A 13,515-nucleotide genomic window follows, 5' to 3' on the forward strand; every position below is an offset into this window, starting at 1 on the left:
TGGCTGCCTAATCTCGTCTTAAAAGCCTCCAGTGATGGAGCACCCAGAATTTCTGAAAACAAGCCATTCCACTGATTAATTCTCACTGTCCGGAAATTTCTCCATAGTTCTAAGTTGCTTCTCTCCTTGATTAGTTTCCATCCATTGTTTCTTGTCTGGCCTTCAGGTGCTCTGGAGAATAGCTTGACCCACCCTCCTTTTTGTGGCAGCCACTTAAATACTGAATATTGCTATCATGTTCCCGCTAGTCCTTCCTTTCCCTAGACTGGCCATACCCAAATCCTGCAATCGTTCTTTGTATGTTTTAGTCTCCAGGCCTTTAATCATCTTAGTTTCTCTTCTTTGCACTGAAACTCATTAGACTATGTCCGCCTCAGTCCCCTCTGTGTTGAGACATACCTGGTTCAGATCATGAATTGCTGGGGCCTAAGAACAGAGTTAAATTTTGCAACGTCAAAGAGGCAGCACCGCCACAGAAGTTTGACCTTACCAAAATCAACACCCATCAAAATCCCTTTCCATGCAATTGAGGTGGAAAAAAAAATTAGGTTTAAACTGCTAGACATGGCTCAGAAGATGCCTGATGCACTGTGGCCAGAAATTTGATCAGCCATCACAGAAACTGTGGTTGAACACCTCCCATGCAACAAACCAGAGGGGGAAAAAAAGCACAAATAGCTTTCAGATGAAACCACCAAAATAGCTGAGAAGAAACAGAAAAACAGCCAGTGCAGAAGGCAAAATGGAAGGAAGGAGATTGAATGCAGATGTCTAAAGAGCAGTTTCTTTGCTTTCCAAAGAGAACTTTCTTTGTCTTCCAAAGAAAGGCAATAAGTTCTGCTAGCACCAGCATTTCAAGCAGTTAGAAGAGACTTGCAGGAAGGGACGCATCAGGAATACATTGGTGCAAATCAAAAGGATTCCAGCACAATAGAATAGAATAGAATAGAATAGAATAGAATAGAATAGAATAGAATAGAATAGTTTATTGGCCAAGTGTGGTTGGACACACAAGGAATTTGTCTTTGATGCAAATGCTCTCAGTGTACATAAAAGAAAAGATACATTAGTCAAGAGTCAAGAAGCATCAGGTACAACACTTAATAATATTCATAGGGTACAATAAGCAATCAAATCATACTAGGAAACAGTCAATAAAAATTGACTGCTCATGAAAGCATCATCAAAACAAGGGAAAGAATTTCTGACCAGCAAGGTGCCAAGAACAGCTGGCTCAACAAAGGATAATATTTGCAGCTCAGGGTTGTAATGAAGGGTCCTTACTGCTCTCTGAGTTTGGTTGTTTTCTTCCAGACATTTCATTACCATACTAGGTAACACTATCAGCGTTATTGAGGAATGGGGTTTGCTCTCAGTTTATATTCTAGAGGCTTGCCCTGCCAGTATAGGTGGGAATGGTCTTTGGTGGGCTGTTTACTGTTAGCTTGTTTGGGAGTTCCTTGATTGGAGTATTGTTTATTTCTTGATTGTTGGTCTGATGTTAATCTTGAAGTTAATCTATGCCCATCTGGGTGTTGATTGCTGGTAAGGATGTGTTTTTGGTCTTTTTATTCCCCTTTTGGCTTGTTGTCTCATTATGCGGATATTTATTTACATCTATGTGTCTATTGAAATGCTAGAGAATTCCAGGCTTCCAGGAATTCTCTAACATTTTTTGGATTTGCCTTGGTCTAGTTTCCCAGTTGGAACTATGGTTAAGTCTGTCCATATATTAAATTAAAGAGTTGTCATCATGTCTTCCATCATGTCAACCTAGCTCAGAGAATACCAAGGACTCCTCTTAGACGACAAAAATAATATAGAGAAGATCTGAATGCTTGTTCTGACCCACGCCCTTTTCCAACAAATCAAACACAATCCAAAAGGAACAGAAACCTTGTAATGCTTTTACAAAATAATTAGCTGTGGTAAGCACAAGCCTTGCCAAACTGTGCGAGACTTGCCAAAAGATAACAGACAAGAAATAATTTGCAATACAAGAATCTTCAACTACAAACTCAGGATACTGGAATGTCCACGAGGCTGGAGTTTCAAAACGTCTTTGCCTTCTGCAAAGCAGGTTAATTTCACAGCTGGCTTTTATCTTCTTGAAGGAGGGGCCATTACCTTGCAGCCTTACTCTGAGTCACCCGTGCTGTTGTAACTGTTCTTTCCTCCAAGTAATCCTTCATGCACATGCACTTGGCACAGGCTCCTCGGGAACCTCCTCATCGCTGCTGCCAGCTCCCACAATCTCTGAAGGCAGCAGTCCACTCCCTAATGGTCCTGGCCCCTCATCTGAGTCCTGGCTCTCCTCAGCCATCTGCACCTGCTGCCAGCTAACCACAACAATGCTAGCAACAAAGAGACCCAGGCCTCCTCAAGATAATGGGAAAAGGGAAGCAGAAATAGAACTGGGTATCCTTCAGGAAGAAGGCATGTGGGCAGTGAGGCAGCTGTCAAACAACAAAGCCCCAGGTGTTGATACCATCCTGGGAGAATTGCTGAGGCCTGTACTACTTGCAACCGTCAAAGACTTGTGCCGGGAAAATTTGGAAACAAACAATGGCTACAGGCTTGGAAATGATCTGTGTTTGTCAAAAAAAAAGGCGGGGGGACACCAAGGATTGCTCCAATTGTCACACAATTGCCCTCTTATTAGCACGAAGAACCATGGTGGAGCAGTGGCTAGAATGCAGTATTGCAGGCGAACTCACTGTTCACTGCCACCAGTTTGATCCTAGCTCTTTACACTAAATCTTCTTGGCAAGATTTTCTAAGAAGTGTTTTATCCCCGCCTTCTTCTTAGGGCTGAGAGAGATGGACTGTCCCAAGGTTACCCAGCTATCTTTCTGCCCAAGGCAGGACTAGAACTCTCAGCCTCCTCTGAGCCCTGATGGTGCATGCTGTACTGCATGCTAATTCTGCTGACTGCCGACTGCCAGCAGTTCGAGTCTCACCAGCTCAAGGTTGACTTCCATCCTTCTGAGGTTGGTAAGATGAGAACCCCAGATTGTTGGGGGCAACAGACTGACTCTATAAACTGCTTGGAGAGTGCTGTAAAGCATGATGAAGTATGTAAGTCTAAGTGCTATTGCTGTCTATCTATCTATCATCTATCTGTATGACGCAGTGGTTAGAAAGTAATATTGCTTGACAACTGACTCACATTTATGACGGTAACAGTATCCCGGGGGTCATGGGATTCTATTTTGCGACCTTCTGACAAGCAAAGTCAATGGGGAAGCCAGATTCACTTAACAACCATGTTATGGATTTAACAACAGCAGCGATTCATTTAACAAATATGGCAAGAAAAGTGTCAGGGTGATGATGATTTAATAGCTGACCAGCTGCTGTAAGGTTGTAATGCTGTAATACTGTAATACTGTAATGATGATGCAATAGTAGCAATGAGTCAGCAGGGTTATTTAACTGCTACTTCTTTAAGAGGCTGTAATATGAGAGAGACCCTATGAGGGCCATATCTCTCTCTCTCCATGTGTGCTTCCATGGTGTAGCTGATTACTGATTGCTGTTTGTTCAAGGCCTGTATCAAAGTACTTGTATGTATATATCTTTTTGTAGGGATAAAACCACTATATGTAAATACAAACCTCTGTGTGCTGTATCTGCTCCTAGGTTGTCTCACCTAGTCACATTGCACGCACTCTGACAAAAAGTCATAAAACGAGGCAAAACTCACTAAATTTCTCACTTAGCAACGTAACTTCTGGGCTCAAACTATGGTCATGAGTCGAAGATTACCTGTATGCTGAGGATACAATCCTTCTTTTCAAAAAAACCCAATGTATCAGAAACCAACCTGATAACATCTGATCAAAAGGATTAAAGAAGAAAGTGAGAATTTTCACCTCTTCTTGAACATCAAACGGGCCAAGCTCATAACCACGCCCAGGAATGGAACTGTCAAAATAACAATTGACTGTAATGAGATCAAAAGCCCACAAGAATTTATTTTCCTAGCATTGCAGATTGATCAAAGCAGCGAATGCAATCCAGCAAAAAAAAAAAAAATGTCAAAATTGAACCAGGTTAAGCAGCAATAATTAGTGTGAATTATGGAGCGTATATTTCCCTAACATTGCCGATTGATTAAAGTAGCTAATGCAATCCAGAAAAAAAAGTGTCAAAATTATACTGGGCTACGCAGCAATAATCAGTGTGAATTGAGTATGAAAAAATAAAAAGGGACATCAGCCTTGCAACTAAATGGAGATTAGTCTGCACTATTGTGTTCCCCATCACTACCTACGATTTTGAAAGTCGGACCATGAAAGAAATCAGACAGGAGGAAAATAGACTCATTTGAGCTGTGGCCTTGGAAAAGGCTCCTGCGCATTCCTTGGATAGAGAAGGTGACACACAAGCAAGTGTTGGAGCGCATAAAACAGCACGTGTCACTGGAAGTCAAAAATCACAACATTCCAGCAATGTCATGCAGTCAAACTCACTGGAAAAAAAAGTAGTTATGTTCAGAATGGTCAGAAATAAAATCATAAAAAATAATAATAACCCCATGTTATATGATAGCAGTTTTTCCAATATTTGAAGGGCGGTCATGGAAAAAAGGGGGCCAATCTATTCACCAAAGCACCTGAAGGTGAGACAAGTAATAGAATTTAATCCTTAGCTACCATCAATTCATGATCTGAACCAGGTATGTCTCAACACCAAGGACTGAACTGGACCATAGGTGATTGCATAGTCAATTTAGTTTCAGTGCAAAGAAGAGCAACTAAGAGTCTAGAGCAGTGGTGGCTAACCTTTTTGGGCTCCTGTGCCAAAAATTGTGCACGCGCTTGCATGCTCACGCCACGTGCCAGCACCCAGAAGGCAATGTGCACCCCCAACACCCAGTGCGCATGCTCACACAATCCCACCCCCCACCCTCTTACCTGCACTGCACCTCACAGCTGATTTTCGGCTGGTTTGAGGCCTTTTTCAGCTTCCCAAAGGCTTGAGGAAGGCTTCCGCAGGCTTTGCAGGCCAAAAACTAGCCCTGTTTTGTCACTTCCGATATTTTCGGAAAAACAGGAAGTGATGAAACGGGGCTAGTTTCCGGCCTGCAGAAGCCTGCAGAAGCCTTCCTCAAGCCCTTGGGAGGCCAAAAAAGGCCTCAAACAGGCTAAAAATCAGTTGTGAGGCGCACACGTGCTGAAGGTAAGTTTGTCTGCAGCTCGCGTGCTGGCACAAATGGCTCAGCATGTCACCTGTGGCACGCATGCCATAGGTTCTCCATCACGGGTCTAGAGAAAAGAAGGACTAGGAGGGAAATGATAACAATATTCTAGTATTTGAGAAGCTGCCACAAAGAAGAGAGGGGTGTCAATTTGTTTCCAAAACACCAGAAGGCAGGACAAGAAACAATAGATGGAAACTAATCAAGGAGAGAAGCAACCTGAAATTAAGGAGAAACTTCCTAAAAGTGAGAACAATTAATCAGTGGAATGGATTGCCTTCCGAAGTTGTGGGGGCTCCATCCCCAGAGGTTTTAAGAAAAGATTGGACAGCCATTTGTTCAGAATGATGTAGGGTTTGCTGATTGAGCAGAGAGTTGGACTAGAACAGTGGTCGCCAACCAGTGGGCCGGGGACCACTGGTGGTCCACAAGAACATTTTGGTGGTCCACAGAGAAGTCACCCCAAATCACCCCGCAAAGCAATTAATCCAGGCTGTGTGGGAACACAAGGCTGCACCACCCACATGGCCCACGGGAAGACAAGGCTTGCGCCGCTGGGCTGCTTCTTTCCGCTTCTTTCTTCTTCTGCTTTTGGCTGCATGCAAGGAAAGCAACAAAAGTCTTTCTTTCTCTCCCACAAACTCTGCCAGAAATGAGTCTTTGGGAGCCCGCAAGGCATCCTGCTCCAAGAAGCTGTGCCAGCAAAGACTTATTTCTGGAGAGTTTGGGGGAGAGAAAGAAAGACTTCTGCTGCTTCTGCTGCTTTCCTTGCATGAAGCCAAAAGTCTCTCTCTCTCTCTCTCCCCTGAGAATGGAGCTGGAGACAATATCCTGCGATCCCAAATAAAGAACGATCGATCAGTAGGAAAACGGAGTGGGGAATTTTCCTGCAGACTTTTTTGGGATTTTCCCAGGGTTTCTGGTCCGCGGGATTTAAAATTATGAGTTTGGTGATCCCTGAGGTCCAAAAGGTTGGCGACCCCTGGACTAGAAGACCTCCGAAGTCCCTTTCAACTCTGTTATCCTATAGTTCTCTAATCCAATTGCTTCCAGTTCAGAACTCGTCTTTCAAGATTACACTCCTTTGGTCCATAAAGCCTCTGCTCGTTAACATCTAAATCCAGGTGTTCTTCTTCTCAAAGCTAGTATTTTCATTTTTGAAATCTTCGTTCCGATGGTTCCGGTTAGTAAAAACATTCCATAACAAGAAGGGTTGTTGTTGTTGTTGTTTTTTACCTTTGATCAAATTATTCACTTTTGATTGCCTGTCAGTTCCATGCCTTGGTTTGCCTAGCGGAGGGAGCTGGACTCTGTTAACACATTTATTTCCATGAGTGCCCAGAAGCCATAGCTTTCAACGTGACCCATGTTAATCGGGGCGACAATCAATCCGACATGAAATTCAAATGGTGTACTCTCATGATATTGAATGGCTTTGCTTGGAACAGATTTAGTCCGACTCTTTAGCCGAGACCTGTCTGATATGATTGACCTGACGACCAGGAACTGTTCTTTTGGAAAATGATTGCTATTATTACCCTCATTTAAAAGGCCAGAATGTGACAGGATGTCTAACAGGCTCTGAGAAAGGAGGGAAGGAAGAAGGATTGTTGGTCCAAAGGGCCACCTAAGCTCAGGGGAGGGAAGGAGGCTCAGGGTAATTCTGTCTTAATTACCCTAGGAGTAAGTTAAATAAGATAATTGTGTTGAAAGGCTTCCCGGACTCTGATACATTTCTCCATGAATAACACAGTTTTTTCTAGAAGTTCTTCTACTAAATCTTCTTGGCAAGATTTCCTAAGAAGTAGTTTGCCCTTGCCTTCTTCCTTTGGCTGAGAGAGAGGGGGGGACTGGCTCAGAGGTGGTCTTCAGCCGGTTCTGACCAGTTCTGGAGAACCTGTAGTGGAAATTTGTAGTAATTCGGAAAATGGGCAAATCCCACCTCTGACTGGCCCTGCCCCATCTATTCTCTGCCTCCCATTGAGTCCCAGCTGATCGGCTGGGTCTTCTTTTGTTGCCCTGCACAGGAGAACGGAGCTGCAAAGCAGGTTAGTGGGGTGGGGAGCAGAGGTGGTATTCAGCCGGTTCTGACCAGTTTTCTACACACACAGAAAAAAAGTGACTTAGGACCAGTTTTCACACTTACAGCCATAGCAGCATCCCAACCCCCCATGGTCACACAACCAAAATTCAGCCACTTGGCAACTGACTCAAATTTATGACGGTTGCAGTGGGATTCTATTTTGTGACCTTCTGTCAAGCAAAGTCAATGGGGGAAAAGCCCAATTCGGTTAACAACCGGGTTGCTAACTTAACAGCTGCAGTGATTCACTTTAACAACTGTGGCAAGGAAGGACATAATATGGGGCAAAACTCGCTTAGCAACTGTGTTATTTAGCAATGAAAATTTGGGGCTCGATTGTGGTTGTAAGTCAAGGATTCACCTGTATAGCTATTGTTTTCTTTTTGAGTTTAAAAAAAGGGGAAAAAAGGCATTCATAAAATTTAGGGATGTTGGCAGTTACCAAATTCCAGATACCTGCACAGGTATGAAGTGGCAGGTGTCCATCTTAGCTATGTCCGTTCTCTTTTACTCACCGACTGTAGCAGCTGTGCCTGGGTAAAACCGTTCTTCGCAGAATTGCTTTAAAAAGGACGTTTTTCCCACAGCTGAATTCCCCACCAGAACTATCTTGAATATACGATCCGGAGCCATGCGGAATGCTTCCTCCTTCACACAAGCACAAATATTAGGTGTTTGGGGTTGCCTTGTGAGGCTTAGGATAAAAAAGAACGCAAGATGTAAATGAGAAACGGCTGGGCGATTCTTTTATGTAGGATTGATAAGACAATGATTGTGTCATGCCCTTGTTGGAGTCTGATTCTGAGGGAGAGGTGGAACAGCTGACAGGGAGTGGGAGGGTGGCTCCGGTGGCTGTGGAGGAAACGGGGGAAGGGTACAGTCCGGCTGAGCATTCAGAGGAAGACCCAGGGCTATCCCTTCTTCATCCTAGGGCATGCAGGGAGGAATGAAGAAGGGAGCAATGTGGCTTATGGGGGAGAAAAAGGCCCTGATCCCTTTCATGAGTTGCAGCTGGGAGAACAGAATATAAGTGGGGCGTTTTACACAGCTCCTTGCTGGAAGCAAAGTGTGCATTATCTTTGTCAGGCTTATCTGGGTTTTGGTGTCCTCCCAACTGTGGTTGCTGCATTAACTTGTGGAAGTCTGTAATTTATCATCCTGGCCTGCAGTGCTAATTACTTCAGCGTGGTTTGTGTTGTTGTTTTTTTATTTCTACTTTATCTGTACTGCATTTCTTCCCTTTGTAGACTGTTTTTGGAACGGTTTGATCTCCAGCCTCAGATAACTGGACATTGGGGGCTAAATTGGAGGTATTAAAGGAAATTTATTCTACTTTGGTGACTGTGTTATTTTTGTGTGACGCCCCGGGTCATCACAGATTGATCATGATAAAGATGATAGTATTTTTGGCTTGCGTGTAATCCCAAAACAACTGGAGCACCACTTGGATACCAGTGGCATTGACAAAATTCCTCATCGGTCAATTGCAAAAGGTGGGTTTACTCAGAATAGCTTACATCCCATGATGATATATGTAACACCATCAAACATCCACCTTTGCCTATCCCAAATCCTTGAGAAAGTCTTAGTAGGTAGACAAAAATGCCAAATCCAGTCTGAATATCGGGCTAACTGTGCAATGAACCATAATAACAATGGTCAAATATTAAAATACAGGATGTATAATTACATAAAGCATTAAAAAATTAAATTAAAAGAACAATGCAATATAGTTTTAACCCTTGCTTACAGAAGGAAATCTCACTACTGCTTTCTGGATCATTTCTATTCCTGAGTTTTACATTTCTTGTTCTTCAAATAGAAGCAAGAGTACAACATTTCTCATTTTACATCTTTATAATATTAATGTAACCTCAGATTGAATAAGGAAAGTACACCTTTCTTTACATTTTTCCTCGTTATATATAAACGTGACTGTTGGAATCTATTTCACATGTGGTTTAAACTTTTTGCAAATGAGACCAAAGTATTTATGACAATTTGATTCAGAACTAATAATGAAAGAGCTTATGTACTGCTGTTGCCTTCTTTACCTAACTTTATACCCAGATAGGTATAATCTCATTGTGAATTTTTAGAAATGTATTAATAATGCCTTGGTAAGACTTCTCTTGGAATAGTGCACCCAGCTTTGGTCACCACAATATAAAAAAAATGTTGAGACTCTAGAAAGGGTGCAAAGAAAAGCAACAAAGATGATTAGGGGGATGGAGGCTAAACATACGAAGAACGGCTGCAGGAATTGGTTTTTGTCTAGTGAAAAGAAGGATTAGGGGAGACATGATAGCAGTCTTCCAATATCTCAGGGGCTGCCCCAAAGAAGAGGGAGTCCAGCTATTCTCAAAGCACCTGAAGGCAGGACAAGAAACAATGGATGGAAATTAATCAAGGAGAGAAGCAACCTAGAACTAAGGAGAAATTTCCTGACAGTTAGAACAATTAACCAGTGGAACAACTTGCCTCCAGAAGTTGTAAATGGTCCAACACTGGAGGTTTTTAAGAAGAGACTGGGCAACCATTTGTCTGAAATGGTATAGGGCTTCCTGCCTGAGAAGGGGGTTGGACTAGAAGACCTCCAAGGTCCCTGCCAACTCTTGTTATTCTATTAGTCTGTTAATTTTGCCAAAAATGTACTTCATCCAAAATAAAATCTAAAAATAAAATCTGCAAGAAAACAACCCACTTCCGAGAGCACCAAGCACCAAGGTTCAACCCTGAGCTACAAATATTATCTTCTGTAAAGTCTAAACAGTAGTTTTGCTCCTTACATTTGTCAAGTTTTCTTTTCCTATGGGCTCTTCCCTAGGTGAGGCATGAGCTTGTTCAACCTGTGACTGCTGTTGGACTCCATTCACGTCTGGTCCTCGTTCGTCTTCATCTTCTTCGGGCCACCGTATTAGTTGCCTCTCTGTCCTATTGAGAAGATGTGGTAGATGGTCTTCTTCAATGGATATTAGCCTCCTGAATTGCTTCCTCTGGGTCAGCCCCCCAGGCTTAGGGGGCTCAGAATCTAACGAAAAATCCACATTCATACTAAGGGAACTTCTTATTTGGGATGCACTAAACGTCTCATCTTCTGAAGGCTCGCTGCAAAGTAATGAGGAAAAACACACAACTCAGTAATTTCTCACCTAGTGGAAATTTAAACGTTGCATCATATTTTTCACACCTGAACCAGAGGTGGGTATTCAGCAGGCTCTGACCGGTTCTGGAGAACCAGTAGCGGAAATTTGGAATAGTTCGAAAACCGGCAAATGCCACCTCTGACTGGAGATTTTGCAGTATAGCCTTCCCCTGCCACGCCCACCATGCCACGCCCACAGAACCGGTAGTAAAAAAAAAATTGAATCCCACCACGGGTCTCCAACCTTGGCAACTTTAAGACTTGCAGACTTCAACTCCCAGAATTCCTCAGGCAGCTTTGATGGCTAAGGAATTCTGGGAGTTGAAGTCCAGAAGTCCTAAAGTTGCCACGGTTGTAGACGCCTGTTTTAAATGAATCAATGATGGCTGAATGAATAATACACAGAAACAGGTATTCAACCAGAGTTGGTATATTCAGCAGGTTCTGACCAGTTCTGGATGGAGAACCAGCAAATACCACCTCTGACTGGAGATTTTACAGTATCCTTCCCCTGCCACCAGTAGTAAAAAATTTTGAAACCCACCACTGACCTGAGCTCAAACATAGTTGAGGAATATCCAGTACATGAACAATTTTCAAAATATTGGAAGAACATTCAAACCTTTGCAAGTCAGCGCCTTTTCGCTCTAATTCTATATTTAGAACTTATTCCTCAAGTTAAATTTTATCCTCAGAAATTTTATTTTTAAACTTCTTTTTAATTTATTATTATTTTCAAGGAAAAAGGAATAATACAGTAAAGAAGAAAAAACAATACAAGCAATAGGATGTACGTAGATAGCCAACAAATGAGGAATAACCCAGCAGATTGAAAATAGTATCTGGCTAATTGCACTCGTGTCAGAAGCACTGAGGCACTTCCGGGTTGAAAGGATTATTTAGCAAGTGACATCACCATTGCCCAGGGGATACCCAGTTGGGGCCTCCTTTCAAGTCCCCGGCAGGAGCTGGAGTGAAGGACAGGAGCTCAACCCTATCCAACGCCAGAACGCGGATCTCGAATGCAGGCTTGCTAATCTCCATCCCAGCGTTCATGCTCCTTTAGATCAGTGGTCGTCAACCAGTGGGCTGGGGAACACTGGTGGTCCGCGAGAAAATTTTGGTGGTCCGCAGAGAAATGTCCCCCCCAAAGCAATTAAACCAGGCTGCACAGGAACACAAGGCTGCGCCGTCCACGTGGTCTGTGGGAACACAAGGCTTGTGTTGCTTGCACGAGGTAGTGAAGCGGGGGGAAAGGGGGGAGGGAGGAACTTGCCCCATGCGTCCCTCACACCCCGGCTGCCCACCAGTCTGCTTCTTTCCGCTTCTTTCTTCTTCTGCTTTTGGCTGCACGCAAGGAAAACAGCAAAAGTCTTTCTTTCTCTTCCCCAAACTCTGCCAGAAATGAGTCTATGGGAGCCTGCAAGGCCTCCTGCTCCAAGAGGCTGTGCTGGTGTGACAAGTCTCACAAAGACTCATTTCTGGCAGAGTTTGGGGGAGAGAAAGACTTTTGCTGCATCTGCTGCTTTCCTTGCATGAAGCCCAAAGTCTCTCTCTCTCTCTCTCTCTCTCTCTCTCCCACCAACATCAGCAAGCCACCATTAGTCAAAATTCATATTAGTGGTCCACAGGATTTAAAATTATGAGTTTGGTGGTCTCTGAGGTCTAAAAGGTTGGTGACCCATGCTTTAAATGGCTAATGTATTTTAATAAATCATTAACAACTTAATGTACTACAGGTAGTCCTTTACAATGGTTTGCTTAATAACCATTCAAAGTTACAGTAACATGACCACTTTTCACACTTATGACTGTTGCAGCATCACCATGAAATTTACATTCGGGTGCTTGACAACTGACTCACATTTATGACGGTTGCAGCGTCCCAGGCTCTTTGTGACCTTCTGACAAGCAATGATTTATTTAACAACCGGGTTACTAATTTAACAACTGCAGGGATTCACTTAACAAATGTGGCCAGAAAAGTCGTAAAAGCAGGCAAAACTCACTTAGCAATTTTCTCACTTAGCAACATGAATTTTGGGCTCAATTGTGCTCGTAAGTTGAGGACTACCTGTATAAGATATTCCATGTGAAGTTTCTAGTCAAGGGATATTTCCAGCAAATTGTAAAAAATGCCTTTAAAAATATATATATATATATTGGGAAAAAATAGTAGTGTTTTTCTTGCTGTACTGTGAATACTGTCCAATTCTGTAAGTTATGTAAAAATAATAATAATAATAATAAGACAAAATGGAAGGCTTACCTCTTCAGTGAACTTCTTCTCTCGATATATTTGCCAATAATTGAGCCTGACCTTTGCTTCTGACTGACAGGGGCCTCATAGCCAGATTTCTGTAGAAATATTGTTTTAAAATGTCAAAATATACTTCATAAAACGATAGAGGAACGTCAAAATTATATCCATAGGCTTGTTTCTATCAGGTAGTCCTCGACTTACAACCACAATGGAGCCCAAAATTTCTTTTGCTAAATGAGACATTTGTTCAGTGAATTTTGCCCCATTTTATGACCTTTCTTCTCATGGTTGTTAAGTGAATCATTGGAGTTGTTAAGTTAGTGACATGGTTGTTAAGTGAATCTGGCTTCCCCATTCTGCTTGTCAGAAGGTTACAAAAGGGGATCATGTCATATGACTCCCGGGACACTTTAACCGTCATAAATATGAGTCATTTGTTAAGCATCCGATTGTAAATCACATGACGGTGGGGATGCTGCAACAGTTATAAAGGTGAAAAATTGTCACTTTTTTCAGTGTTGTGGTAATTTCGAACAGTCACCAAGCAAACCGTTGTAAAGCAAGGACTACCTGTAGCATTTTAAGGTGTTAATGATTTCTAATACATGAGAATTTTCTCTTTCAACAGCTCTAGGCTCTGTCTCCAGTGTCCATCAGCTTCTAGAAAATTCCTTCATCCCCCTTTGGGTCATTGATTAGACCAGTGGTAGCTAACTTTTTTGGGCTCTTGTGCCAAAAATTGTGCGTGCGCTTGCATGCTCGCGCGCCAGCATCCAGAAGGCAATGCGCACACACCCCCACGACCCCCATGCATGCGCGCG

General features: G+C 42.8%; 1 protein-coding gene across 1 annotated transcript in view; it reads right to left on the reverse strand.

The window, feature by feature from the left end:
• CRACR2A (calcium release activated channel regulator 2A) overlaps positions 1–13,515 on the reverse strand; it is a 49,552-nt gene that overhangs the window by 8,657 nt on the left and 27,380 nt on the right. The window contains exons 11-13 of the mRNA XM_026701909.2: positions 12,701–12,789; positions 10,076–10,394; positions 7,802–7,934 (exon numbers count right to left, since the gene is read on the reverse strand). Coding sequence (XP_026557694.1) covers positions 7,802–7,934; positions 10,076–10,394; positions 12,701–12,789 — 541 coding nt within the window. The remainder of the gene's footprint in view (positions 1–7,801; positions 7,935–10,075; positions 10,395–12,700; positions 12,790–13,515) is intronic.

Source organism: Pseudonaja textilis, chromosome 5 (assembly GCF_049901715.1).
Source record: "Pseudonaja textilis isolate UNSWEBS1 chromosome 5, rPseTex1.2, whole genome shotgun sequence".
Taxonomy (NCBI): domain Eukaryota; kingdom Metazoa; phylum Chordata; class Lepidosauria; order Squamata; family Elapidae; genus Pseudonaja; species Pseudonaja textilis.